Source organism: Eulemur rufifrons, chromosome 12, assembly GCF_041146395.1.
Source record: "Eulemur rufifrons isolate Redbay chromosome 12, OSU_ERuf_1, whole genome shotgun sequence".
NCBI classification, from domain to species: Eukaryota; Metazoa; Chordata; class Mammalia; order Primates; family Lemuridae; genus Eulemur; species Eulemur rufifrons.
The window spans coordinates 15,790,020-15,816,007 of NC_090994.1; the positions used below are offsets into that span (position 1 = coordinate 15,790,020).

Sequence of the window (25,988 nt, forward strand, 5' to 3'; positions counted from 1 at the left end):
CTGTATTTTGAGTCATTTTATAATTTGACAGTTGTTATTACCTTCCCCAATTGGCTTTCTTATAATAAAAGTAACTGTACAAAGTTTGGAAGGTACAGTAAAAAGTAGTCCTAGTCTCATACTTCCCCGAGGCAGCTAATCTCATGATTTTGGCATATTTCCCTCCAATCCTTTTCCTAGGCATTTAAAGTAAGGCTTTTTAGTAAGTATGGTTTAGAACATTTGCAGTTATTAGAATGTTGGACTACCTGGTCTTTTGTTCAGTTGCCTTCTAAACATAAAAAGCGTGATTGGAAGTAATCTTTGAAGAACCTCATAATTAAATGGAGGGAGAATATTTTGGCAACTCCTTTCTTTAAAAGACTACTTAAAATTGTTAAAAAATCTTGAAGATAAATTTTGATGTATGTTGTGACTCATGGAAACAGTGAAGTTAAAAATTTTTTTTGAACAGTAAGTAAAACATGAGAATCACAACAATTTGGAAATACATAATACCACTGAACTCTAAATTTAAAAATGGTTATGATGGTAAATTTTATGTTATATATATATTTTACCACAATTAAATGAAAAGAAAATGGGGGTATCATAGTGGACACTTGGTCTCTCTATGGTACTGGAGAGAACTCATTTCTTAATATTGTCAACATGTAATATAGAAAATAGTGTATTCAGGCCAGGCACAGTGGCTCACGCCTATACTCCTAGCACTCTGGGAGGCTGAGGCGAGGATCACTTGAGCGCAGGAGTTTGAAGCTGTCATGAGCTAGGCTGACGCCATGGCACTCTCAAAAAAAAAAAAAAAAAAAAAGAAAGAAAAGAAAAGTGTATTCAGTAGAGTGAATCTCAGCAATTAAGTTGAGGACTGCCTTTTTTATTTCTTCTGTTAATTCACATTTCTGAGAGTGACTGTAGTCCTTTCTGGCATTGTGAAGTTCAGCATTAATGAAATGTTTATGGAAGTTTAAAAGAACTTCATGCAACTTGTTTAATTAACAGTCACTGGGACAATTGCATAGTGTATTTTGCCTCTGTGGTTTGCATCTCATGGATCTGGCATGAGCCCTAAGGTTTTACAGTAGTTCTGTAAACAGCTCAATAAATATGAGCAAGTTGATGAAAATGGCATTGTTTCCTGCCCTAGAGGAAGCTTGCAGTAAACAGGCAGCGTTTCTCAAACTTTTTGGTCTCAGGACTCTTTTATACTCTTTTTTTTTTTTTTTGAGACAGAGTCTCACTTTGTTGCCTAGGCTAGAGTGCCCTGGGGTCAGCCTAGATCACGGCAACTTCAAACTCCTGAGCTCAAACGATCCACCTGCCTCCACCTCCCAGAGTGCTAGGATCACAGGCGTGAGCCACCGCGCCCGGCCTACTTGTTTTGGTCATTTGGAAAATACTGATACCCTAAGCTGTGCAGATCTTCCAAATGTTAACACATTTTGCTTTATGATAACAATAATAAACACACTTGTTAATATCAACACCAATCTCATCAGGAAAGTATTTAAGTATTGGCAAACTATTAAACTTATGATGGCAGATGCACATGTTACAAAATTCTAATTTTTGCATTAAAACTCAAATTTTATCATTGGAAACAAATATTGTCAATTGCTTGCTTTGAAGTGACAGGCTCAATTTGTTTTTCTCGAGAAATTATCTGCCAAATACACGGGTCAGACTGACCTCAAACAGTTGCCTAAGTGTTGTTCCTCAAGACAACCATCATACTTTGGTGTACACTAAAAGTGCTTAATGTGTATTTCTCATTTTGTCACAGTAATATTAAAAGACATATACTCGAGTATTGGAATTTAATAAAATTAATAATATTTACATTTTCACAAAGGACATTCTTAGTTGCTGGGCAGCACCCCCAGAATTTCTCTTTAAGTTGATCTGGAGTGACACCTGGGAATTTGTGTTTTTTAACAAGTCCCAGCTGATGCTGGTACTCCCTTTGAGAGCTATGAGTCTTAACCCTGGACCAGCTGGATCAAATTGCTGGTGGTGAAGGATACAATGACTTGTAGCATCGTTTGGTGCCTCTGTCTTGATTCATGCCAAGGTCTTAGCAGTTTTACCTGCCATTACTTTTGTATCATCAAGAGCACAGTGAGTACATAAAATCATGCACTATCACTGTTTTGATGGTGAAAAAGGCAAAATCATCTTAGTATTATTTTGTAAATCCTTTTGAATTCTCAGACGCCCCATAAGGGTTTCGGGGACTACTGGGGGTCCACAAACCATACCTTTAAAGCTGCTGGGCTAAGGCAAGTGGTTCTTTCTTAATTTTGTTAACACTCTTGAGAATCTGATGAAAGGTATGGACATTTTCCCCAGGAAGATATACTTAAACACCAAATTTTACATGTAATTTTCAGGAGGATTACAAACTTCCAGAAGCATTAGAACTATGGTTCTCAAGCTTTGCATTGGAATCACCTGGAGAGCTTGTTAAAGCGCAGGTTGCTGGGCCACGCCCCCAGAATTTCTCTTTAAGTTGATCTGGAGTGACACTGATGCTGGTATTCCCTTTGAGTATTCACGTTGAATCAAATTGCTGGAGCAGGGGTAAGGCTTTTTTTTTTTTTTTTTTTTTTTAAATCTCCTTTGGTGATGTTCATGTGCAGGCAGGGTTGAGAATAATTGCTTGAGGACATATGGAACCCAGGTTAAGCTTCCCAAGTCTAGTGAGATTCAGAACATTCTAATATTTGTATAACCTTTTATGATTTAGAAAGTATTTTAATTTTTTTATTTTAAAATTTTTTAACTTTTTTTTTTTTTTTTTTTTTTTAGTGACAGGGTCTTGCTCTCTTGCTCAGGCTGGAGTGTAGGGGTACAATCATAGTTCACTGCAACCTTGAACTCCTGGGCTCAAGCAATCATCCTATATCAGCCTCCCGAGTAGGTGGAACTACTGGCACGTTCTACCACACGTGACTAATTTTTTAAATTTTTTGTAGAGGTGGGCATCTTGCTGTGTTGCCCAGGCTGGTCTCGAACTCCTGGCCTCAATGATCCTCCCACTTTGGCCTTCCAAAGTGCTGGGATTACAGGCATGAGCCACTGTGCCTGGCCTAGAAAGTATTTTGACAGTCATTACTCACTTACTACTTACAAGTTTGTAAGGTACTTACTGTCTCTGAGGAAAAACTGACGTTTTGTTCCTGAAATCGTAGTTGTAGGGTCTCTGGGCTCTGAATCTGTGAAATGGACTATGAGTGTACTTGCTGAAAGTTTTTAAGACAGTGCTATACATATGTTCCTAGAAAGTTTTTGCTTGTGGATATGTTACTAAACTTGCTTTCCTAAAAGGTCCTACTGATTGGTGTTCTTAGTATACCCTTGACAACTAGCAATTATCCTAGTTTTTTTCAAATATGCACAGAGAAGTGCACGGATCATGAGGTGAATTTTCACAAAGTGAATACACCTGGGTTACTGGCCCCCAGATCAATAATTGGAACATTATCTGTAATCCACAAGCTCTCCTTCTTGTGTCTTTTGAATCACTACCTCTTCACCACGCATAGATTAGTTTTGTCTGTTTTTTTAATTTGTAAATGGTGTTATATAGTTGGTACTATTTTGTGTGAGTCATCTGTCTTATATAGTTGTAATTTGTTCATTTCATTGTATAGAATTCCATTATGTGAATATGCCACTACTTACCCATTCTACTGTTGATGAGCATTTGGGTAGTTTCTGTGTGTTGGCTGTTATGAATAGTGCTCCTGTGAACATTTTTGTACATCTCTAAATGTCATCATTAAAAACAAATTTCTTAGTTTTTTGATAAAAAACAGTATTCATGTTTTAATTGGCATCTCTTTATTTCTGAGGTCTCCAATTTTAGTTTTTTAAAATAATTATTTCCTTTTTTGTGAATTATCTTTTTTGCTATCCTTTTTTTTTTGCCTTTTGGTATTTTTCTTATCTGTGCTTTGTTACAGTCATTGCAAATATTTTCCTGGTTTGGTTGTTTTTAATTTTATCTATAAACTGTTCAAATCTGTTGTCTTTAAAATTTTTATTTTTTTCATCTATTGCTTTTTCCATTCTAAGATCATATTTCCATCCTGAGATGATGGAAATATCCACCTAATTTTTTTTTACGGTTTTATTCAAACATTTTACACCTTAATCTATTTTAAATTTATTTTTCTATATACTGAGGGGTAAAGATTTAAAAAATTGTTTTTTGCTAAGCTGGTAGCCAGTTTCCTTGAACCATTTATTGAATAATAAATACACCATTAACATAAAAATGAAGGTAGAGAGAGGGGTTTTTTAAATTATATTGGAGGACATTTTGCTGCTTTTTCTTTGACATCTAGTTATTATGATTCATTCATTGTACTCTAGTTAACCTTTCTCTCCCTACTAGCCTTAAGAGTAACCTCTACAATTAGTTCTGTTGAAATAAAGAAACCGTCAGCAGAATTCCAAGTGTCCTTTTAGCCTTTTTTCCCCCCTCTGGCTTCTAAGATTGATGTATATACAGATATTTATCTGCATTTTGTAGTGTACTGCTCTCTAAATTCACATAGCAGGAGTTTAAATTATGCCACTTTGGTAGAGAATGGTCATAGCCTTCACATTGACATGTATAAAATAAAGGAATTTTAGTTTTGATATACTGTGTTGGTTTTTAAGGCCGATCCTGCTTCTCCTCATGATTTCTATGGTAGAAAGTTTGTAGATTCCATGCTGTTGCCACTCTCAGCCTCTTTATTTCTTTCTCTCTGAACTTCTTTTAGGTACTAGAATATATAATGAATTTATCACTTCTTGATCTTTGCATATGCTGTACATTTGGAATTATTTGTCAGAGTGTTTATTGGTTAGTATTCCTTGAGACAGCAGATTTTTACTGAGTTAATTCATGATATATAGATATGCCCACACAAACACTACTGAATTCATTTTTTGTCATGCTGCAGTATTCTTAGAAGAGTATTTTCAGTTGGGATCTTTTCGTGTTCAACTTTGAGATTTTACATATCTGAGGTCATTTTAATTTCATTCTTATGTGTAAATAAAGTTAGCTAGATATGAAAGTAAGCATCAGAATGCTTTTTCTAAAAGTTGGGAAGGTTGACTTTAGTTGTTGACTAACTCTTGGTTTTGGTGTTTTTTTTTTTTTTTTGGTAACTAATCTGTTTTCTTTCTGAAGGACTTAGACATTTCACCGCCTTTGATATTAAGGTGTCCGTCCATTCTGTTTTCCACTCCATGGACGCTTATTAATCTGAAATTTGACATCTTCTTTTAATTATGAGAAGTCCTACCATTATCTCTTTCCATCCTCCGACTCTCGTATCTCTTCTCATTTTCTTCTTCTATTTGATGTCACAAGTCTTTCCCTAGTTCCCAGGTTATGGAATATCAGTACAACATATAGTAATGAATTTCCTCCATAAAATGCAATAAACTGAAAACTTTAAAGAACTTTAGAAGGTAGACCTGTCCCAGAAAGTGAGTAGAATTAGAAAATCATGTTGAGTTGGGGTTGTTGTGCTACACACCCCTCTGTAATTTTGAGGCTGCCTCCTACACATCAGTCAAGATACAGGTGTCATTCAAATTTTTAATTTAACGCAATTGTAAATTACTGTGTTTAATGGACCTTTAGCGATGCTCACAAATACTGGAACCACTAGTGTTAAATTAGTGAATGATGATTCTGTTGGCCAGGAAAGAAAAGTTACTTTAAAAACCCCATAGCTATTGCATTAATGTGTTATAGCTGATTTTTGTTTCACTGAAAATAAATATATTGTCATTGTTAAGAGTTTTTTTTTTCTGTTCTTTATTTTGGATAGAAGTGCTTAAGCTACGGAAACTAAGATATAAAGTATATAGACCATTCTAATATTTTAGATTCTAGTTTTGCCTAATGTTTTTAAAGATAATAATGAACAAGGCACATTTGTCAACAAGTGCCTTTTTATGTTTCCCGAATCAGCTTCTGTTATTTCTTTGTTGTCAAATGTTAAAAGAAAAACTTTAGATAAATTAAACAGTTTATAATTGAGCAAAGAAGGGTTCGAGAATTGGGCAGTGTCTAGAACCAGAATAGGTTCAAAGTGATTCCAGAGCTGCCACAAAGTTGGAAAACTAACATTTATGGAAAGAAAAAAGAAAGGGACATACAGAAGATGGAAGTGAGGTGCAGAAACAGCTGGATTGGTTACAGCTCATTGTTTGCCTTATTTGAACAGTTGGCCGCCTGTGATTGGCCGAAACTCTGTGATTGGTGCAAGTGAAGGTTAGTCTTTCTACACATCCAGTTAGGTTACAGCTCATTATATATGGAAGCTAAACTTAAAATATGAAAGGAGGCAGCTTTAGGCTAAACTTAATTTAACACAGGAAAACATATATGTGAGAGTTCATAAGTTGTTTTCTAGACAGTCTCACGCTTATTTAACTATTACTTTGAATGTCTTTTGGGTATAATTGGATCTTTTTACATTTACGGAAAAATTTTTTTTAAATATGGGAGATGTAAAATTTTCTCATTGGGTATATAAGTGTAGGCCAAGAGATTAACAGTTCAAATGATGTATAGTGGTTATAGCTTTGCTGACAGTCCAATTAGGGGGAAAAATGTCTTTAAGATGTGATTTTGCTACCATAAATAAAAACATCACTTTAAAATACTCTAAACACTTTACATTTTTCTCTTTTATTAAATTTGGAAGTCATAGTTGTCAGTAATAAGATTTAATATAGGCCAAGGTTGTTCCTTTGAGGCTTTAATTTTAGGCAAGTTTAAAATGCCAAATATATAAAGGAAACAATTTTCTGTCTCTAAATTCAGATCTAGGGAATAGATACCAATGACCTTACATTTGATACTGAAATATTTTTGAGTGGCCTTAATTAACTCTTTAACATTAATTAGAATAGGGAAAATTAAGTATATTGACATTAATGCTATGTGTTAGGAATATAGGTTTTCCTTACAGTGTCAGCACAATGCTTTCCACGTAGAATATTTTTAAATTTCTTTCTTCTTATTTTATTTTATTATTTTTTTATTTTATTTATTTTTTTTTGAGACAGTGTCTTGCCCTGTTGTCTGGGCTAGAGTGCAGTGGTAGCACTATAGCTCACAGTAACCTCACACTCCTGGGCTCGGCTGTCCTCCTGTCTCAGTCTCCCGAGTAGCTGGGACTACAGGCGTGTGCCACCACACCTGGCTAATTTTTCTATTTTTTGCAGAGATGGGGTCTCACTCTTGCACAGGCTGGTCTGGAACTCCCGGCCTCAAGCGATCCTCCTGCCTGGCCTCCCGGAGTGCTAGGATTATAGGCGTGAGCCACCGTACCCAGCCATTAAATTTCTTAATGTCATTGTTTCTCATGAACTGTTTAGGGGGAGAATGTGCTGAAATTCACAATTATAAATTATATTACTTAATTTAGTGTTTAGAAAAGAGCAATTCATTGGGGTGTACTTTTTATTGCTGCCTGCTTGCCGTGACCTTTCCCCAAATTGCACTTCCGTAAACTGAGCTCCTCAAGCGAGAAACCTGGGAGCCAGTCATCTCATTCTTGCTTTAAAATCTATCCCAGTTTACCTGTCCTTTCACCCATCTATACTCCACTATCCTATTCCAAGCTACCATCAATTCATGCCCAGACTGTGGCAGAATTTTTCTTAACTGGTCTCTCTGATTTTGCTCTTGATCCTCTTCAGTCTATTTTTTAAATTACCGACTGATGATCTTTTTAAGACTTAAATGGAATCAAGTAATTACCCTTATAAATGCCCTCCTACATACCTATAATGAAATTTAAACTTCTTGCCCATAACTCGCACAGTTGTAAATTACTGTGTTTAATGGACCTTTAGCAATGCTCATAAATACCGGAACCACTAGTGTTAAATTAGTGAATGACAAGTCTGTTGTGGCAGATACTATTGGTTTCCAACCCAATTTCATTTTCTCCTAATTCTTCACTAGCAGGTGTTAGATTTTGTTCAAGGCAGCAGTGTGCCCAGCTATAAAAGACTATATCTCCCAGCCTTTTTTTTTTTGGTAACTGGACAGATGACACATTTTTAGCTAATGAGAGATAGGTGAAAGTATCTAGAGAGGCAGTTTCTTCCCTAATAAAAAAGCTAAGAGAAAGCCTTTTTCTTCCTTTACCCTCTCTCCTTTCTTGTCTGAGAACCTCGATATCAGGTTTGGAGATGTAGCACTCTTTTGTGACCATGAGGTGACAAGCAAATTGAAGAAAGCTTACATATATACTAAGGGTGCCAGAGTGGAAAGATTCTTAAGGAGCTCCTAATACCATTGTTAAGCTGCTATGTGAGCCTAGATCGCCTGTGTCTAGACAAACTGTGCGAGACAGGCAAATCCCTCCATTTTCTTTATGCCCCTACTAGTTAGGTATTCTTTTATTTGGAACTGATTGTGTTCCTACCAGTGTACAGGCCCTTCATGATCTAGCTCTTACCTAGCTTTCTGACCTCATCTTACCATTCCTACTGTTGACTGTTGACTCTAGCACATAGCTATCAGACAAATTTGGCTGACAAATCGCTGCTTAAATCCAGGCTCCTTACTATGACTCAAATGCTCTGAGTGATGTGGCTCTACTGACCTTTCCTAGTGTGCCACTGCCCTCTGTATCTCAATAGAAACTAAACCTTAAAAATACCCAATAATTCTTTTTTTTTTTTTTTTTTGACAGAGTCTCACTCTGTTGCTTAGGCTAGAGTGCCATGGCATCAGCCTAGCTCACAGCAACCTCAAACTCCTGGGCTTAAGCAATCCTTCTGCCTCAACCTACTGAGTAGCCGGGACTACAGGCATGTGCCACCATGCCCGGCTAATTTTTTCTATATATTTTTAGTTGTCCAGATAATTTCTTTCTATTTTTAGTAGAGACGGGGTCTCACTCTTGCTCAGGCTAGTCTCAAACTCTTGACCTCGAGCGATCCTCCCGCCTCGGCCTCCCAGAGTGCTAGGATTACAGGCGTGAGCCACTGCGCCTGGCCAATACCCAATAATTCTTGACAAATATGTGTAAGATATTAATAGGAGAAAAGCACAAAATAGAAGGACATAGAAACCTGAATTGATGGAGAGCTATACCATACAAAGGGGTTTAAAGACACCTTAAGTTTTTCTGCTTTATTAAATTTGGAAGTCATAGCTGTCAGTTATAAGAGTTAATATTGGCCAATGTTGTTCCTTTGAGGCTTTAATTTTAGGCAAGTTTAAAATGTTGAACATATAGGTGAAATAATCTTCTGTCTCTAAATTCAGACCTAGGCAATAGATACTAGTGAGCTTACAGCTTTCCAGAATTAATTCTAATCAATGAGATTTAATAACAACAACAAAAAACCCCAGCAAAACAGATTTCTTCATGGAACTTGAAGATATTTATATTGAACATCAAAAAGCAATTAATAGGCTGGGCACAGTGGCTCACGCCTGTAATCCTAGCACTCTGGGAGGCCGAGGCGGGAGGATTTCTTGAGCTCAGGAGTTCGAGACCAGCCTGAGCAAGAGCGAGACCCCATCTCTACTAAAAACAAGAAAAATTAGCTGAGCATCATGACTTGTGCCTGTAGTCCCAGCTACTTCGGTGGCTGAGGCAGGAGGATTGCTTGAGTCCAGGAGTTTGAGGTTGCTGTGAGTTATGAGGCCACTGTACTCTACCCGGTGACAGACCAAGACTCTGTCTCAAAAAAAAAAAAATGAAACTAATAGCCAAGATAATTTTTTAAGAGGAACAAAAGGGTTAACTGTATCCTACTGAATATCTAGACTTATTTTAAAGTTATACTAGTAAATAGACAGACTTACCAAAAAGAAAAGACATGGAAAAAACAAAAATTAGATTTCTAACTCACACCATAGTTATAGGTAAAGATCTAAATATGAAAGCATAACTACAAATATAATCTAGAAGAAAATAGGAACAGTATGGGAATAGGAAAGGATTTCTTAAAGATTGTACAAAAGGCACAAACCATGTAAGAAAAGATTGATATATTTTATTATGTTAAAATTTAAAACTTGTGTGAAATCAAACACACTGTAAACAGTTTAAAAACAAGCCATAAACAGAAGAAATATTTATAATGTAACCAAGAAAAGATTAGTGTTCAGAATATATAAAGAACTCCTACAAAATAATAAAAACACAATCCAACAAAAAACTAGGCCAAGATACTGAACTGACAAAGATATGGAATTTGAATGGGTGGTTAAGTAAAGATAGGAACAGATGTTTGTATCAATTTACATGGGTTTAGAGTATTTCAAAACTTCAACTAATGGTAACTTAAAGTCAAAGGACATTTGTCTCCTGCTTGGTAAGAAGTATAGAGGTAGGAAGTTCAAGAGTTGGTTCAGTATTCTATGAGCATAGTAAGGGTTCTATGCCAGTATTTTTGATAATTCTCTTGAATTTTCTAAAAGTTGGGAGGAACGGGGAGAGGAGAAAGGGCATGCTTCCCCCCAACACCTTCTCTTAGTAGGGAGAAAATTCTTTCCAGAAGCTTTTAGATTTTGCCTTCTGTCTCATTGCCAGTCACTGGTAGAGAGGAATGAACTCACCTGACTTAGAGTAATCAGGATTCACTCCCAAGACTAGCAAGGGATTATTATACCTTCTTTAGCATATTACTTTTGGCCCAATTCCTGAGCTAAATTGAATTTCTGTTGGCCAGGAAGAGAGGGGGTAATTGGCACAATTATCACTCTCTCACGGATATAGATTGAACCATATGATATTGACAATAATAATACAAATATATATAATCTGAAAACATAAAATATGAAATATATATAATATGAAACATAAATATAAAATATATAAGCATATAAACACAAGTGTTTAAACACATGAAAAGTATAAAATACGCATGATATAACAAATATTGAATTTATGTAACGGTGTCTCTGGGGAAGAAAAGAGGGGACTAGGATTGAGAAAGGGAGTCAACTGTATTTATATATTTTCAAAGTAAAAAAGGAATTATCTGAACTGAAAAATGTAAATTAAACAACAGTGCATTTGCTGGCCTCTTTGTTTGTAAACCTTATCACAAATAATGATAATGCACACAGGAAGGAGAAATGAGTATTCTCAAGCATTTTAATTGGAAATGAAAATGGATAGAGTGAATTAGAGGACAGTTTGGCAATGTATGAAATTTTAAATGTATACCTTTGACCTAGCACTTCTGCTTTGAGGCATTTATCTGAAATAAAGAATTGGACAAAAGTACAAAGATATATGTACAAGGAAATTTATTTTAACCTTTTTGTAGTAACGGCAAAAGTCTTTTTATACTGGTTAAACCAGCCAACTAGATAAATTATAGTACGTACATCTAATGGAATGTTAAGGATCCATAAATAATGATATGTAAATTTTAAGTTTTTACTTGAAAAATACCTGTGATATTTGAACAGTGAGAAGGCCAGAGAAAACACGTTTAGAAACACACTTTTTGCAAGGAAAGAAATCTGGAAGTTTAGTCATCAAAATATTTGTGATGGTTGTCCATGGGTTGTGACATTTCAGATGATTTTCTTTCATGATAACTTGGTGTTTTGTTTAAATATTTTTAAAATATTTGTGTTATTTTCATAGTTGGAAAAACCTTTAGCTTTATTTTCTTTTTGTCAATTAAAAATATAAAATCAAAAGCTGCTTATGTACTAATTTGGTCTAATTCATCCTATGAAGCAAGTAAACATTATGTAGATTGATGTATTCAACAGATATTTTATGGAGGCTGTGCTGTGTGTTAGGCACTATTGTAGGTGACAGAGATACAGACAGTTCTTAAACAGGGTAGCTCTATTCATGGAATACCTTGAATGTGGAGATACGTAATAGGCAGATAAGTAAATAAATGGACAAAGCCCTTTCAGGTAGCTATTCAGTGCAGGAGGAAAGCAAAGCTGGATGATGTTGAAAACAATGATGGGAGGGTGTGTTTGCATTCATGCATGGGTGGCTTTAAATTGCGTGGTCTGTGAAAGTCTCTCTGAGCTGCCTATTTTGGGCTGAGAACTGGATGACAGAAGGAGGTAGGCCAGTGAAGATCTGGGACTGAGGTCTTCAGGAAGAACACACAGCAAGTGCAAAGTACCCAGGCTGCACTGAGTTTGTCATATTCGAGGAACAAAAAGTAAAAGACACGGTGAGTAAAACTCAGTGAGATGACAGGGGCCAGCTGACATAAAGCTTTGCGGGTCATAAGGACTTTGTACTAACATTGTATTGTATGTGTTGTGGGAACCCATTGCAGGGTTTTAAGCAGGGAAGTGCCCTGAATTGATTTATGCCTTGAAAAGATCACTGCCTGCTGTGTTCAGGATGAATTGTAGGGCAGCAGACGTGATAGCAAAGACATCAGTTAGAAGTCTAGACAGAAGATTATTGGATTTGAATCTGAGCTGGTAGCACTGGGGTGTAGACAGATTTGAGATATATATTTGGAAGTACAGTTCATGAATCTCAGAACTGAGGTGAAGAACATGACAATAAAACAGGGATAATGTTATCTCACAGGGTGTCACCATGAGGAGCCGCTGCATGTTGAGCATTTGGCATATCACTTCATGTTAGCTACTTCCAGTTATTCTTGTGATTTTTATTGTCAAGAATAGGGCATGTTACATGAGCAAAATTTTTCTGTAAAAGTTAAATTACATCTCTTGTATAACTCTCAGATTGAAAGTCTGTTACAGCACACACTACGTGTTGGTACAAGCTAGAGTATTACAGTGTCTTAATTTTTAGTGATCAGAGAGAAAGGTGCATTGGTTTTCCATTAATACTTGACAATACTAGCCACAAATATATGTATAAGTAGCAGCATTATTCCTTTAAAAATTATGACTTAAATATTTTTTAAGATATACAAGCTTGATGGAATGGGGCACTGAAAATCTTGTCTGCAGTATGTGTCAATAATGCTTTCACTTAGAGAATATTTCCCAGAAGTCAGTTAATGATGTTACTTTCAAATTCTGTGGGTTTTGGTTCTTCGAAGTGACCTTAATTATTTTTTTTTATTCTGGTTCTTTAGACTCAAATAAGCAAATCAACTAACAGAATAGTTCTACCTACAAACCTTGGTTATAAAACAAAGATCCTGTATATAACCTTCAGAGATAACGAATTCTCGTTATGTATGAAAAAACAATGCATGAGCATTTAATTGGTGAATAACCAATTATGATTCATACACAATAGAATATCAGAGTATATGTTTTGAGTGAACTTTATGTATAGTTTCCTAAATTTCAGTAGTTTAGTAGACTAATTTTTTTATGAATAATAAAATATCTAACTTAATGCATTTTGATAATTTAAAATCAAGTTAGAAGATAAGACTTCATAATTACCACATGAAATGCCTCTACTGATTTTGCTGTTCACTGCTACCTTCTGTTATAAACACATATTTAGAACACACACATACATATATGTATTTTATACAAAATTGATTTTATATAACTAAGAAAACAAGAAACAAAAAATAAAAATTTCATAGTTATGCTACTTAGCCTTTTTTCCTATTCACTTATATTTTAAATATATATTTTTCTGTACATTTTTAATCTAAAAAATACCTTTCCTTTGCTGTTAAATTTTCATAACATCTTTGTTTCTCTTGTAGAGATGGCTTGTACTTTTTTTAAATTGTGGTAAAACATTCATAACAACATTTACCATTTTAATCATTTTTAAGTATACATTTCAATGGTATTGGGTACATTCGTAATGTTCTATAACATTCCTTTTAAATATATGAAAAACCATCACTTACATGACAGAGCCTCTGCTTTTGGACATCCACATTGTTTCCATGATTTTCTATGAATAATGCTATGATAAACATTCTTGATGCAAAATATTTGTTCATATGTGATTGCTTTTTTATGATAAAGCTTAGAAAGTGGTATTGTTGAGTTAGAGGGTATACAGATGCTCCTTGCCTTACGATGGGATTATGTTCCCAATAAACCCACCTTAAATTGATAATATCTTAAGTCAGAAATGCATTTAATAAACCTAACCTACCCAACATCATAGCTTTGCTTACTGCTCGGAATACTTACATTAGCATACAGTTGGGCAGAATCATCTAACACAAAACTTATTTTATAATAAAGTAATGAATATCCTATGTAATTATTGAATACTGAAAGTGAAAAGCACAATGGTTGTATAGGTACTTGAGGAACGGTTTCTATTTAATGAATATCACGTTGGTACCATCAGAAAGTCAAAAAAAATCTTAAATGATCATAAGTCGCAGGGACTGTTTGTATTTGTTTAAACCTATTGATAACAGCTATGTTTTTTTTTTCTAAAATGTGGTACAAATTTATATTCACATTGTCAGCATGTGAGCCAGTTCTATTTCACCACATTTTCACTAATACCGAGTGCTTTTATTAAATATATTTTAGATCTAGAAGTTTTAATAAAAAGTAAACACACACTTTCCTATTTTGCTTCATAGTTATTACAATGGGTGCTTTAAAAAAATGCCAATTGCTAAATTAAGAAGTATTTTAACTTTATTTGATTATTAGTGCTGAAAGGAAATTTGTTCTTAAAATATTGTTAATGCATTGATTGGGGAAATATGAGTTTGCACTTAGGCATTATTCATATCCATATAGAGAAGGAGAATCTTTCAGTCTTCTAGGATAAGGAGAGCACTTATGGCCCAGTGGAAGAATAGGTTGTGACAGGAGGGGGAAGGACATTGAAATTAGAGAATTAAACAGAACCTAATCTATAAAGTTCTGCAGGTATTAAAAAAAAAAAAAACTAGCAAGATGGTGACAGTTACTTTAACATGTATCGTGTACTTTTATTGTTCCGTTACTAATACAAAATTGACCTCTTTTCACCCAAAATTTTCAGCTTAATTTGAAAGATATTTTCCGTAGAAACCTAATTTTTGACTTCGTGATACGTATCTGTGAAAACACATTATTTCCTGCTTTCCTGGAATAAATGAATTTCTGTAGATAACATGAAAGACGTATCTTGAAATAAACTTTTTTTTTCCCTTGCTCCTTTCCATATGGTTCTTATTTGTGTATGTGTACAATGGAGGAACATGTGACTCTTATACCCCCTTTTAATTTTATTTAAAATGCCATTTTCTGACAATATTGCATAGTAATAGCATGGAGATAGTGACACCTAGCCAATAAGACCTAATAAAATGTAAAGTGGGAAAGAATCACTAATAAAGGTCCTAGCTTGTAGAGATGAAAGTACTAATATTTGCAGTTTCCTTTTTTAACCCATTGCAGTGTAGCTTGCAGTTTTATTACTGTATGAAAATTACTTCAAAATTATTAATGGCCATTTTTTCCTTCTCCATTGATCTCACTAAATCGTCATCATGCTGGGCTTTGCATAATAGTGTACTTTCTTGGTATTTCTTATCTTTCTAAGTGTTTGCCTAGTCCTTATATTGCTTCAGACCCTTTCTGGCTATTCTTGCCCCACTTTTCTTTCTGAAAACTGTGATTCTCTTACCAAAGTTCTGCTTCTGTATTCCCAAGTGCCTTTATTCTCATGTGTTTTCCACAATGTTTCCTCGAATTCAGTAAATCTAAGCTTGAATTGTTTCACTGAACCACTCATTTCATGTAGTTTGGTCACTAGTCCTAAGAATCGATATTTGGCATCATCTTTAGTTCTTCCTGTTCAAAATCCCCTGTAACCAAATAGTCACCATGTATTTCTGGTATCTACACATTCCTTTCCAATTTCCCTAGTGTCATGTTGAGTGTTGGGATTTGTCTTACACTGAGTTCTCTTAAATAACCTTTATCTCTTAAAATACAGAGATGAGTTTTATACATATAATTTTATCTTGTGAAGCATGGAGGGAAAGTGAGTACCTTGGACTGGAGTCTTGTCTTGTTTACTTTGTGTTTCTAGCACAGTCGCCCAGCACATAAGTGTTTAAGAAATGTTTTTTGAATGAACTGCCCAAAGACTAAATTTAGAGCTTTTTTAGTTCTAAATTCTGTGAAATGAGTCAGTTTGAATGGAACTAATTTTTCTTTTGCTTTGTTTTATTCTTTTCACTCTAGAGTAAAATGCTTTAGTTATTCATGTTTGTTGATTTTGTTAAGGTTATTTTGGTGGTTCTTTTTACAAAACTGACATAATGTGTAAGACATTTTTCCCTTTCTTTTTAGGTTTTGGAAGGAAGGATGTTGTAGAACACTTACTGCAGATGGGTGCTAATGTCCATGCTCGTGATGATGGAGGTCTCATCCCGCTTCATAATGCTTGTTCCTTTGGCCACGCTGAGGTTGTCAGTCTGTTACTGTGCCAGGGAGCTGATCCAAATGCCAGGGACAACTGGAACTATACCCCTCTGCATGAAGCTGCTATTAAAGGGAAAATCGATGTGTGTATAGGTAAGTATTATTTGATGATATCTAAATTGCAAGGTCAACCTGACAGGTATACAATTTTTAAATAAAGGTTTACTCTTGTTTTTTGTGTGTTATAAATAGTGTTCCCTTAGACTAGGTAAGAGTTTATTGTTTCTTCTAGAAGCAATTATTTTCCATCAAAAGAGAAGTAGAGAGATGGTAATCTAAAGTTAGTTAAGAACAAGATTCACAACATTAACTCTCCAAATGCAAGTCAAATGACAACTGGCATGGAACTAAATTTTGATGGATTACTGTTGTCAAATTGAGTTAATTTACAGTCTCTTTAAAAGACTACACATTTTCCATGTTGGCACAGTGAGAGCCATTATAAAGTACCGTTCTTACTGAATTGGATGACATATTTGGATACTTTAGGTTGGTTAAGGGAAAGTCATCTAGTAGCGTACGGTAGTTCCCCCTTATACGTGGTTTTGCTTTCTCAGGTTTTGCTTTCCACGGTTTTGGTTACCCTTATTCAACAATGGTCTGAAAATATTAAATGGAAAATTTCAGAAATAATTCATAAATTTTAAGTCGAGCACTGTTCTCAGTAGTGTGATAAAATCTCACACTGTCCTGCCCCATCTGCCTGAGGCATGAATCATCCCTTTGTCCAGTGCATCCATGCTGTGGTTGCCACCCGCCAGTTAGTCACTTAGTAGCTTTTTCGGTTATCAGATCCACTGTCGTGGTATTTCAGTGCTTGTATTTAAGTTATCCTTATTTGACTTCATAATGGCCCCAAAGCGCAAGCATAGTGATGCTGGCAGTTCAGATCTGCTAAAGAGAAGCTGTAAAGTGCCTCCTTTAAGTGAAAAGGTGAAAGTTCTCCACTTAATAAGGAAAGAAAGTAAAGAAAAAAAATCAAATGCTGAGGTTGCTAAAATCTGCAGTAAAAATGAATCTTCTGTCCATGAAATTGTGAGGAAGGAAAAAGAAATTCATGCATCGCATGTATAGAGTTCAGTACTATTTGCAGTTTCAGGCATCCACTGTGGGCTTTGAAAGTACCCCACCTCAGGTAAGGGCTACTACTGTACCAAGACAAAGGCTTGTTCTTTATTTTGCTAAAATTGAACACCAGCCAGTTTATTAGTACTGGAAGTTTTGAGTGAGTGTTTCAAACATAATAGTTTAAAGTTTAATATTTTCAATATGTGCCATAGTTTAGAGAAAAAGCAATCTCTAACAAAAGTGAACTTTTCAACCATTATCAGTATCTAGGTGATAAGAAATTGTATTCAGTCAGCATTTCATTCTCTCATATATATATTTAGATTTTGCTTTATTGTATAAAATTTTTTATTTTGAAATCTAAAACAAATAAGCTTCTAGAGGACAAGCATCGTTTCTCTTGGGTTTGTCATCCATTTCTTAATACTCAAGATGGTGGGTGTTTGTTTAGCCCATGGCAGGTTGATTTACATAATTGTTGTTTTCCTAGATGACATCCATTTCAGTAAAATCAGTTTTTTAATGATAAAACTCAAATATATATGTCATTTTAAAAGCTATAGTGGTGCCACTAAGTTTTTCTTTTAATAATGATTAAGATTATTTCCTCCTCATAGCTGACTATTCCAGCCTCCAATATATTTTTCAGTTTTCCTCAAATTATTGCACTGCCTGACACATAACTTTTCTTTTTTTAATCACATTCTCTATCATTACCTTTCGTCACTTCAGCATCTGTTGTCATGACCCTGGATATCCTGTCCTTTTAGGTCTTTAACATCTTCCACTTTCAGTTGATTCTCCCATTTCCTCCTAAGTCTCTCACTAACACAGCCACATCCTGGACTGTCATTACATAAAACTACCTTGAAAAGCTTGAACTTGGAACATCCTCTCTCTGACCACAAAACCTCTTAAGTTACCTGCTTTGGTATGTGATAACTGTTACTGAACTTGATTTGTATTACCTAGTCCTCTAGGTTTTCAGCTTCCCTGCTGTCACCCCTTCTTGCTTCACCTTGTTGTCATATCCATTGGATTTTTCTCAGTTGTTAGTCATAGAATTTTGTAGTTTTCTCACCTTCTTAAAATACCATCCTTTCTAAGCTTCAGTTCTAATTTTCTACCTTTACCTCTCTGAATTTCTCATACTGTCAACACTTTGAATATCTTACCGAAATTAATATTCCTATTCTCCTGCTCTTACTCCCCCTTTCAAAAGTACATAATGAAAATGCCCCTTTTATCTAGATCTAGGTTCTGTTGAAATAAAGTACTAAATGTAGGACTTGAATTTTTAACGAATGGATCCCTGCAGCCCCCAACTCCCACAATTCTCAGTAGGCTTTGGCACATATTGCCTTCCTTCTGTTTAAGTTCTTGGGCCTTAAAGTTGAGGGAAGGGGAAGGGCACCTTTGAAACTATAAGCAAAATATAAATGAGGATATAGTTGCTATAAATTATGTAGCATAGTTATTATGGGAATCAAGATTTTTTGCAGACCCTTCTGTATATGTAATTAGCTTTCAGGAACCTCTTAGGAGGTTTATTTTCAGGCTCACTGAACCTCTGAAAGCTTATATATCATACTTTCTGAATTTGGGTATAGTTAAGGAATTCTGAGGTGTTTCTGCGAAGCACATTTTCACTTTGGGACAGCTGGACAAAAGACTTAAAGATTTATCTTTTTTGCTCGAATCTGATGTTTTTTGAGAGATTAGTGTTCAAAATTGATTTTTAAAAGGTTTTTGCCTAGATGATGAAATGCTGGCCTGATTATTTTTAAGATTAATGATATCTCTATATGTTGGGGTAGAATAGCAAATATATTTGATATTTGTAATGCTAGAGCTAAACTACATTACCACTGGCTTGAGAGAGACATCCGGACAGATTGCTGTAGAGCACATACCTGGGCTTTTATAGCCTGACCACACCAGTTGCCAGCTGTGTGTGAGACCGGGGGCCACGTATGTAGCCTCCATGTTTTATTATATGTGAAATGGGAATGCTATCCATACTTCATTATTTACACTTTAAGAATTCCTTGTTATAAAATTATGTTTTATCTTTTTCTCCTTCCTTTGCCACAGAAAAAGTAAAGGACATGCCTTAGCTTATGATCATTCAACTAGATAAAACTTAAGTTCATTTGATCAAATGTGACATACCAACCCAGAGAAGATCCTAGTTCAGAAAAAAAGTTAAAGCAACCAGTATTACAATATATAGTCTATATATTTCGTTGGAAATAACCCAGCTGATTGACTTGTTAAATTGTGGGCTGATAAAATACGGAGTTAACAGCAATAGAGAAGATTTTGCTCTTGGAGTAATTGAGGGCCACTGTGGTCTCCTGCAGAGAGCAGTGAAATAGGAGGCAGAGGACATGGAGACTACTCTTGGGTCTCCCAGTAGCAAGCACACTTTCGTTTGAGACAGATTATGGGGCAGATTACTCTCTGTGCCTTATTGGCTTTGTTTATTAAATGGAAATAATGGAGCTGTTTTATTTATTTTTATCTTGCTGGAGTTTTTGGTAAAGATAAATCTAATATTATAGTTGTGCTTTTAAACATTTTCTGTTTATAAAAAGTGATATGCTGTACTCACTATTAAATTGGAACTAACTGATGAGCACGCATGTGCATAGAGGGAAGTAAAACTCAATGGAAATCAAGCAGAGGGGAGGGAGAAGAAGGGGATGGACAAAAACCTACCTAATGGGTACAGTGAACACTATCTGGGTGATGGGCACACTTTTAACCCTGACTCAAGCATTACAAAAGCTATCCATGTAACCCAAAACACTTATACTCCTGTAATACTTTGAAATAAAAACAAACAAAAAAAGTGATATGCTATCTATGGTAGGTAAAATAATGGTCCAAAGATACTCACATCTTAGTTCTTAGTACCTGGGACTATGTTACTTTACGTGGCAAACAGGAATTAAGGTTACAGATGGGATTATGATTGCTAATCAGTTAACCTTGGAATGGGGAGATTATTATGGATTATCTGGGTGGGCCCAGAGTATTAATAATTACAAGGTTTCTTGAAAGTAGAAGAGGGAGGCAGAGAGGAATGTTCGATTGATGCAATGTGAGAAGGGCTCAACCTGCCACTGCTGGCTTTGAAAAGAGAAGAAGGATGCCATGAACCAAGGAATCCAGGCAGCCTCTAGAAAATGGAAAAAGCAAGGAAATAGATTTTCCCAAAAGTCACCAGTAAGGAATGCAGCCCTGCTGACACCTTGATTTTAGCCCAGTGAGACCCATGGCAGATTTAGGATCTCTAAAACTGTAAGATAATAAATTTATGGTGGTGGTGTTATTTTACACCACTGAATTTATGATAATGTGTTACAGCAGCAATAGAAAACTAATATATTATAAAAACATCTTACATCAGCTTCTCAAAATTTATTTAGATTTAGCCTCTTCTGAAAAGAGTAGTAGAACATATTTTGGTATAATTAAAACTGCATTTTTGTTAATGTTTAAAATTTCTGTCTCCTCAGATAAGTAGCAGTTGATGTTGGTAAATAGAGAAGAATAATACTTGTTAAGTGGTCTTAAAATAATTATAAAAAAAGATAATATAGTCAACTCTTGTTTGTACTTAAATTATTGTTTTGAAGTATTTTCAGATTTGGGTTAAATTATGTGACTGAGATATTTTAAAATACAAGAAATTTTGCATTAAATTATGTGTGAAGAGTCCTTGTTCTCAAACAGTTGTTTGTTTAGACTGAACATTTTCTTTGTTGTCATCAGGTGCTACATAATGAAATTTGAAAAACATTGTGTAACTTGACAACAATTGTTTCTTATATTTAAAAATGGGAATTTTGTTGTCTGCAGTGAGAGGCATAATTAAACATTTAATTTGAACTGAAGGCTGACTAGGGCCCTAAGATTTTATTCTTTTCTGATTCTAAATCACTATTACCCTGGACAGATCTGTAAAATCTGTGCTTCTGGGGAATCTGTTTCTGAAGAGTAAAGTAGCCATTGTAAAGGTTTACTATATGAAGTGCTTTGAGAACCTTCAAACTCTAATGAGCTTTTTGGTCTAGAATTTATTCAGTGGCTAAGAAAACAAAGATGCTGTTGAAATTCCACAGCCTTATTTTATATTAGACTAGGAAGAAGCAGCTTATTCAGGGTGTGAGAGGGGTTAGGTTAACAGGAGTGGGGAAAAGGTTGACAGCATTCGATATGCCATCGATATTATTGGTATTATTGCATGGCAAACTCTATTGGTATAGGAATTTGCCCTGTTAGCGTTTGTAACTAAGCATGCAGAATTATTTCCCTACTCTCACTGAACCTATTGACATGAGAAAAAAATTCTGTAGCCAGTGACTTTGAAGCCATGAAACCTGAATTAAAGAAAGAATGATCTACTTTGTACTGAATAAGTTTAATTAGAGAGTAGGACACTAGAAGCAGGATAGAAATTCTGGGTCATGGGTCATGGATGGCAGTAGGGTCAGCTAGATCAGGAGGGTCTGAAATCAGGCAGTGGAGTTAGCTAATGAATGGGATTGTTTACAGACTAGAGAACTCTTGGGAAGGGTCAGATAAAACTTTGAAATTGTAGTAAAAACTGCATGTAAAATTGGAAGCAGACACTCACCATTCAGGAAAACCAAGAATTGAGAAGTGGAGAACCAAGCCGACTTCAGCAGCAGAGGTGTGTGAACCTGGTCATTACGTCCTCTCTTAAAGTTGATGTGCCTTGGCTTCATGTCCACTCTGGTTTTCACACCTGAGACAAAGAATCTGATGTCCCCCGACCTTGAGTCAGATGTTGACCCCTAATCAGTCATCTTTGGTCTCAGAGAAGTTTCCTAGTATTGACTTGGCCCTTGGGGCCACCACTGTATTTAAGTGCCATTCCCAGAGGGTGTCCACAACCCAGAGTTGGGTGAGGGTGAGCCTGGGAGGCCAGAGGGGGAGGAAGTTTGATTTTGATTTTGAATCCCTTCAGAAATTGATTAATGTTAGCGGTCTTTGAGCCATCTCATTGTGCCTTTTTAAGGATACCTTACTACTGTTTCTGAGGGAAGTATTCTTATAAAACCTTTCTACAGCCGTCTATAATCACTTCTGAGTTTATTGTGTGTGCATGTACTGCGACCCCACTGTGTCTTCCCTGTTCATGTGTATGCTCTATTGTCCCAGTGGACATGGCTTGCAAAATACAAGTTAAAAGATAAAATTATTAAGAATTTAAGATGGTGACAGCACAGCATTAAACTATCCTGGGGCCCTGTGCAATTGCGTAGTTTGCATGCCCAAGTGCTCCACAGAATTCTAATTACACTTAAATTACATCCAAACTCTTTATCGGGGCCCTACTTGGCCTGGCTCCTGCCTACATCATGGACTTGGTCCCTGTCATTTTTATCCCCTTTCTATCCACCTTCCAGCTATACTGGCCTTTTTGTCTCTGGAATGTGCCGAGCCTATTCCTTCATCAAGAACTTGTTTCTTTTGCCTAAGGCATTCCTTCCCCAGATTTTCATTTATAGCGTTAATTCTTGAGAGTTGTGCCCTAACAAAGCTATCACAATTTCTTGCCCTGCCCTGCCCTGCTTGTCTAGTTACTCTAACTTTTACCGTGTTTCGTTTTACATCATAGTGCTATTACCTGAAATTATAGGTTTGTTTAATCATACATTTATTTACTTGTTTGCCATCCATCTGTGTACTCTTCCCAACTCTATGCCTGAGGATAAACCCGGGAACCTTCTCTGCCTTATTTTAGGCTGTACCCCTGGTATAATACACCTGCCAGAACCACATTGTGTTTTTAATTGCATTTCCCTGATGAGTAATGATGGCGAATGTCTTTTCATGTGCTGCTTGTCCATTTGCATATATTCTTTGGAAAAAGGTCTATTCATAGCTTTGTCCATTTTTAAATTGGGTTGTCTTTTTATTACTGAGTTTTAGGGTTTTTAAAAATATATTGTTGCATACTAAATAAATGATTTGCAAACTTTTTCTCCTATTCTGTATGTTGTCTTTTTCACTTTCTTAAAAATACATTGTTGCATACTAAATAAATGATTTGCAAATTTTTTCTCCTATTCTGTATGTTGTCTTTTTCACTTTCTTGATCGTGTTCTTTGAATTATGATAGTTTTAAACTTTGGTGATTTGATTAATGGTTAACATTAAAAAGTCTGTTTTTTCTTTTGTTGCTTGTGCTTTGGTGTCACATCTAAGAATCCATCACTGAAGCCTAAATCATGAAGATTTAACCCTCTGTTTCCTTCTAAGAGTTTTAGCGCTTAGATTTAGGTCTTTGAGACATTGGGAATTAACATTTGTATATGATATGAGGTAAACGGTCCAACTTCACCCCTTTGCATATGGCTATCCAGTTTTCCCATTCAGTTCATAATATTCCTTTATAATATTTTTTATTTGTATAAGCTTGGTAGTAATGTACCCCCTTTTATGTGCAATTCTAGCTATTTGAGTCTTTTTCCTTTTTTTCTGGGTCCATTTAGCTAACGGTTTGTCAGTTTATATTACATGTATGGCTAGTTCCTTCCTTTTTGTTTTTGTATGGTGTTTCATTGTATGGACGTAAGTAGTTGGTGGCTGTTTGGGTTGTTTCCAGTTTGTAACTTATAAAGAGGGCTGCTGGAAGCATTGATATTTGTGTCTTGCTGTGGACATGTTTCTTTTCTCTTGGATGGATCCATAGGAGTGGGATTGCTGGGTGGAATGACAAGTGTATGTTGGACTGTATTAAAGAAGCTGCATTTCCCTGATGCCTGAACACGTTGAGTATATTTTCATGTACTTATTGGTCATTTGTGTATTTTCCTTTGTGAAGTGTCTGTTCAGATCTTTTGGCTGTTTGAGGAGTATATTCTTACCAAGTGGTGAGAATTCTTTTTGTGTTATGACTGTGGGGCTTTGTTGGGTAGATAGATGTATTGTGAATGTTTTTTCCCAGTCTGTGCTTTGCCTTTCATTTTCTTAATGGTGTCTTTATGCAAGCAAGGGTCTTTAATTTTGGTGAAGTCCCATGTATCAATTAAAATAGGAAATGTATTTGGTGTTTTACCAGCATTGGAATAATAAGGTAAGATTTCTATTCAACAATTATTCTTAGGCTAAGAACAGTTGATATGAAATAAGATTATAGTTTTAATTACATGCCAGAAATGCAAGAAAGCAGTTTTTAGTTTGAGGGTGAATTTTTCAGGTACTTTATAATAACTTGTTTAGGATGCATTTTTAAAAAATTAAAGAATCAGCTGTTCCATATGAAAAATTGAATACATTATGTGACCCATTTTTAAGATTTAACAATAAGTCAGGTGGGCCTTGTTTAATTCAAAATAATTATCTAAAATATGCGTAATTATTTCTGAGATAACGTTGTTTGCTCCTGCTATTTAGAGGTGTATTTCCAAAATTTAGGGAAATAAGTTATTTTTAATAAATTGTTGCCTGAAATCTTTCCATAAATGAAGACTCATTAATTCCTAATACTTAAAATTTTTTTTTTGGTTTGTGCTTTTCTTCAATATGTCCTGTTAGCTTTGTGAACATTATCTGCTTTTCCAGGATCAAAGGACATACAGATGTTCTTTGAGCTGTTTCTTCATGTTATTGGCTTTGGTATAAGTCTCATAGCTTTCTGTATTCCCAATATTAAGAGACAGGAATTATGAACAGATTAAAGTATCACAGACTGATCTTCATGGTTCTGGTGTAGTTTAAACCTTCAGTTATTATTGGCATCTAGAAGTAGAGTAGTCCTCTGTCTACTGAATGTATTTACTTTCCAGTACAACCAAAGGATATGTTTCAGTCTCTTAGACTGAATCAGATAAAGTGTGAACTTAAGCATGTTCCAAATTGGTTAGTGCCTTGCTGTGTGCTCCCGTAATATTCTGTTTAGATCTTTCTTGGTTCATCTTGCCTGGTATGTTGTTAGTTTTCTGTGATAGGAAACTAAAAATAAACTTGTTCACTCTCATACTCCCATTGCTTATCACTAGTGTCTAATTATATACTCAGGAAATGTGTATGAAATGACAAAGCAATTCACAAGAAGGTGGCTTGGTTCTGTCTGACTTTTTCATACTAGTCTGTTTTACATGGATAAGGAAACTGATTTTCTACTTCTTGATTGGGTGATATTTTAGGATCCTCTGTTTTAAAGTAATGAGAATTTACAGTATGTCAGACACTCATGTACCTATATAAGTATAAAATATATTTTATAGTCAGATATAAATAATGTCTAGATTATCTGCCCTTTGTCAAGTAACTGTTTATTCTTCTTTATGATGGGTAGTTGAATGTTGATTCTCATCATGTGTTAACTTTTGGTTATAATGAGTTTTTTATAAAGAATGGGTAGTCAAATATTTTTTTCTTGTAACTTATAGGTTAAACCCATGAATTGCCCCTCTCAGGAGCAAAGGAGTTGAGGTGTAGGGAGGGAGGAGAAAGAGCAAGCTGATGGTGATGGTAAACTTATCAAAAATTGCTATGGATAGAT

The 25,988-nt window shown here is 35.3% G+C and overlaps 1 protein-coding gene across 1 annotated transcript in view; it reads left to right on the top strand.

The window, feature by feature from the left end:
* Nucleotides 1-25,988, top strand: part of TNKS (tankyrase) — a 179,453-nt gene that overhangs the window by 12,721 nt on the left and 140,744 nt on the right. The window contains exon 2 of the mRNA XM_069484945.1: nucleotides 16,244-16,468. Within this exon, the coding sequence (XP_069341046.1) occupies nucleotides 16,244-16,468 (225 nt within the window). The remainder of the gene's footprint in view (nucleotides 1-16,243; nucleotides 16,469-25,988) is intronic.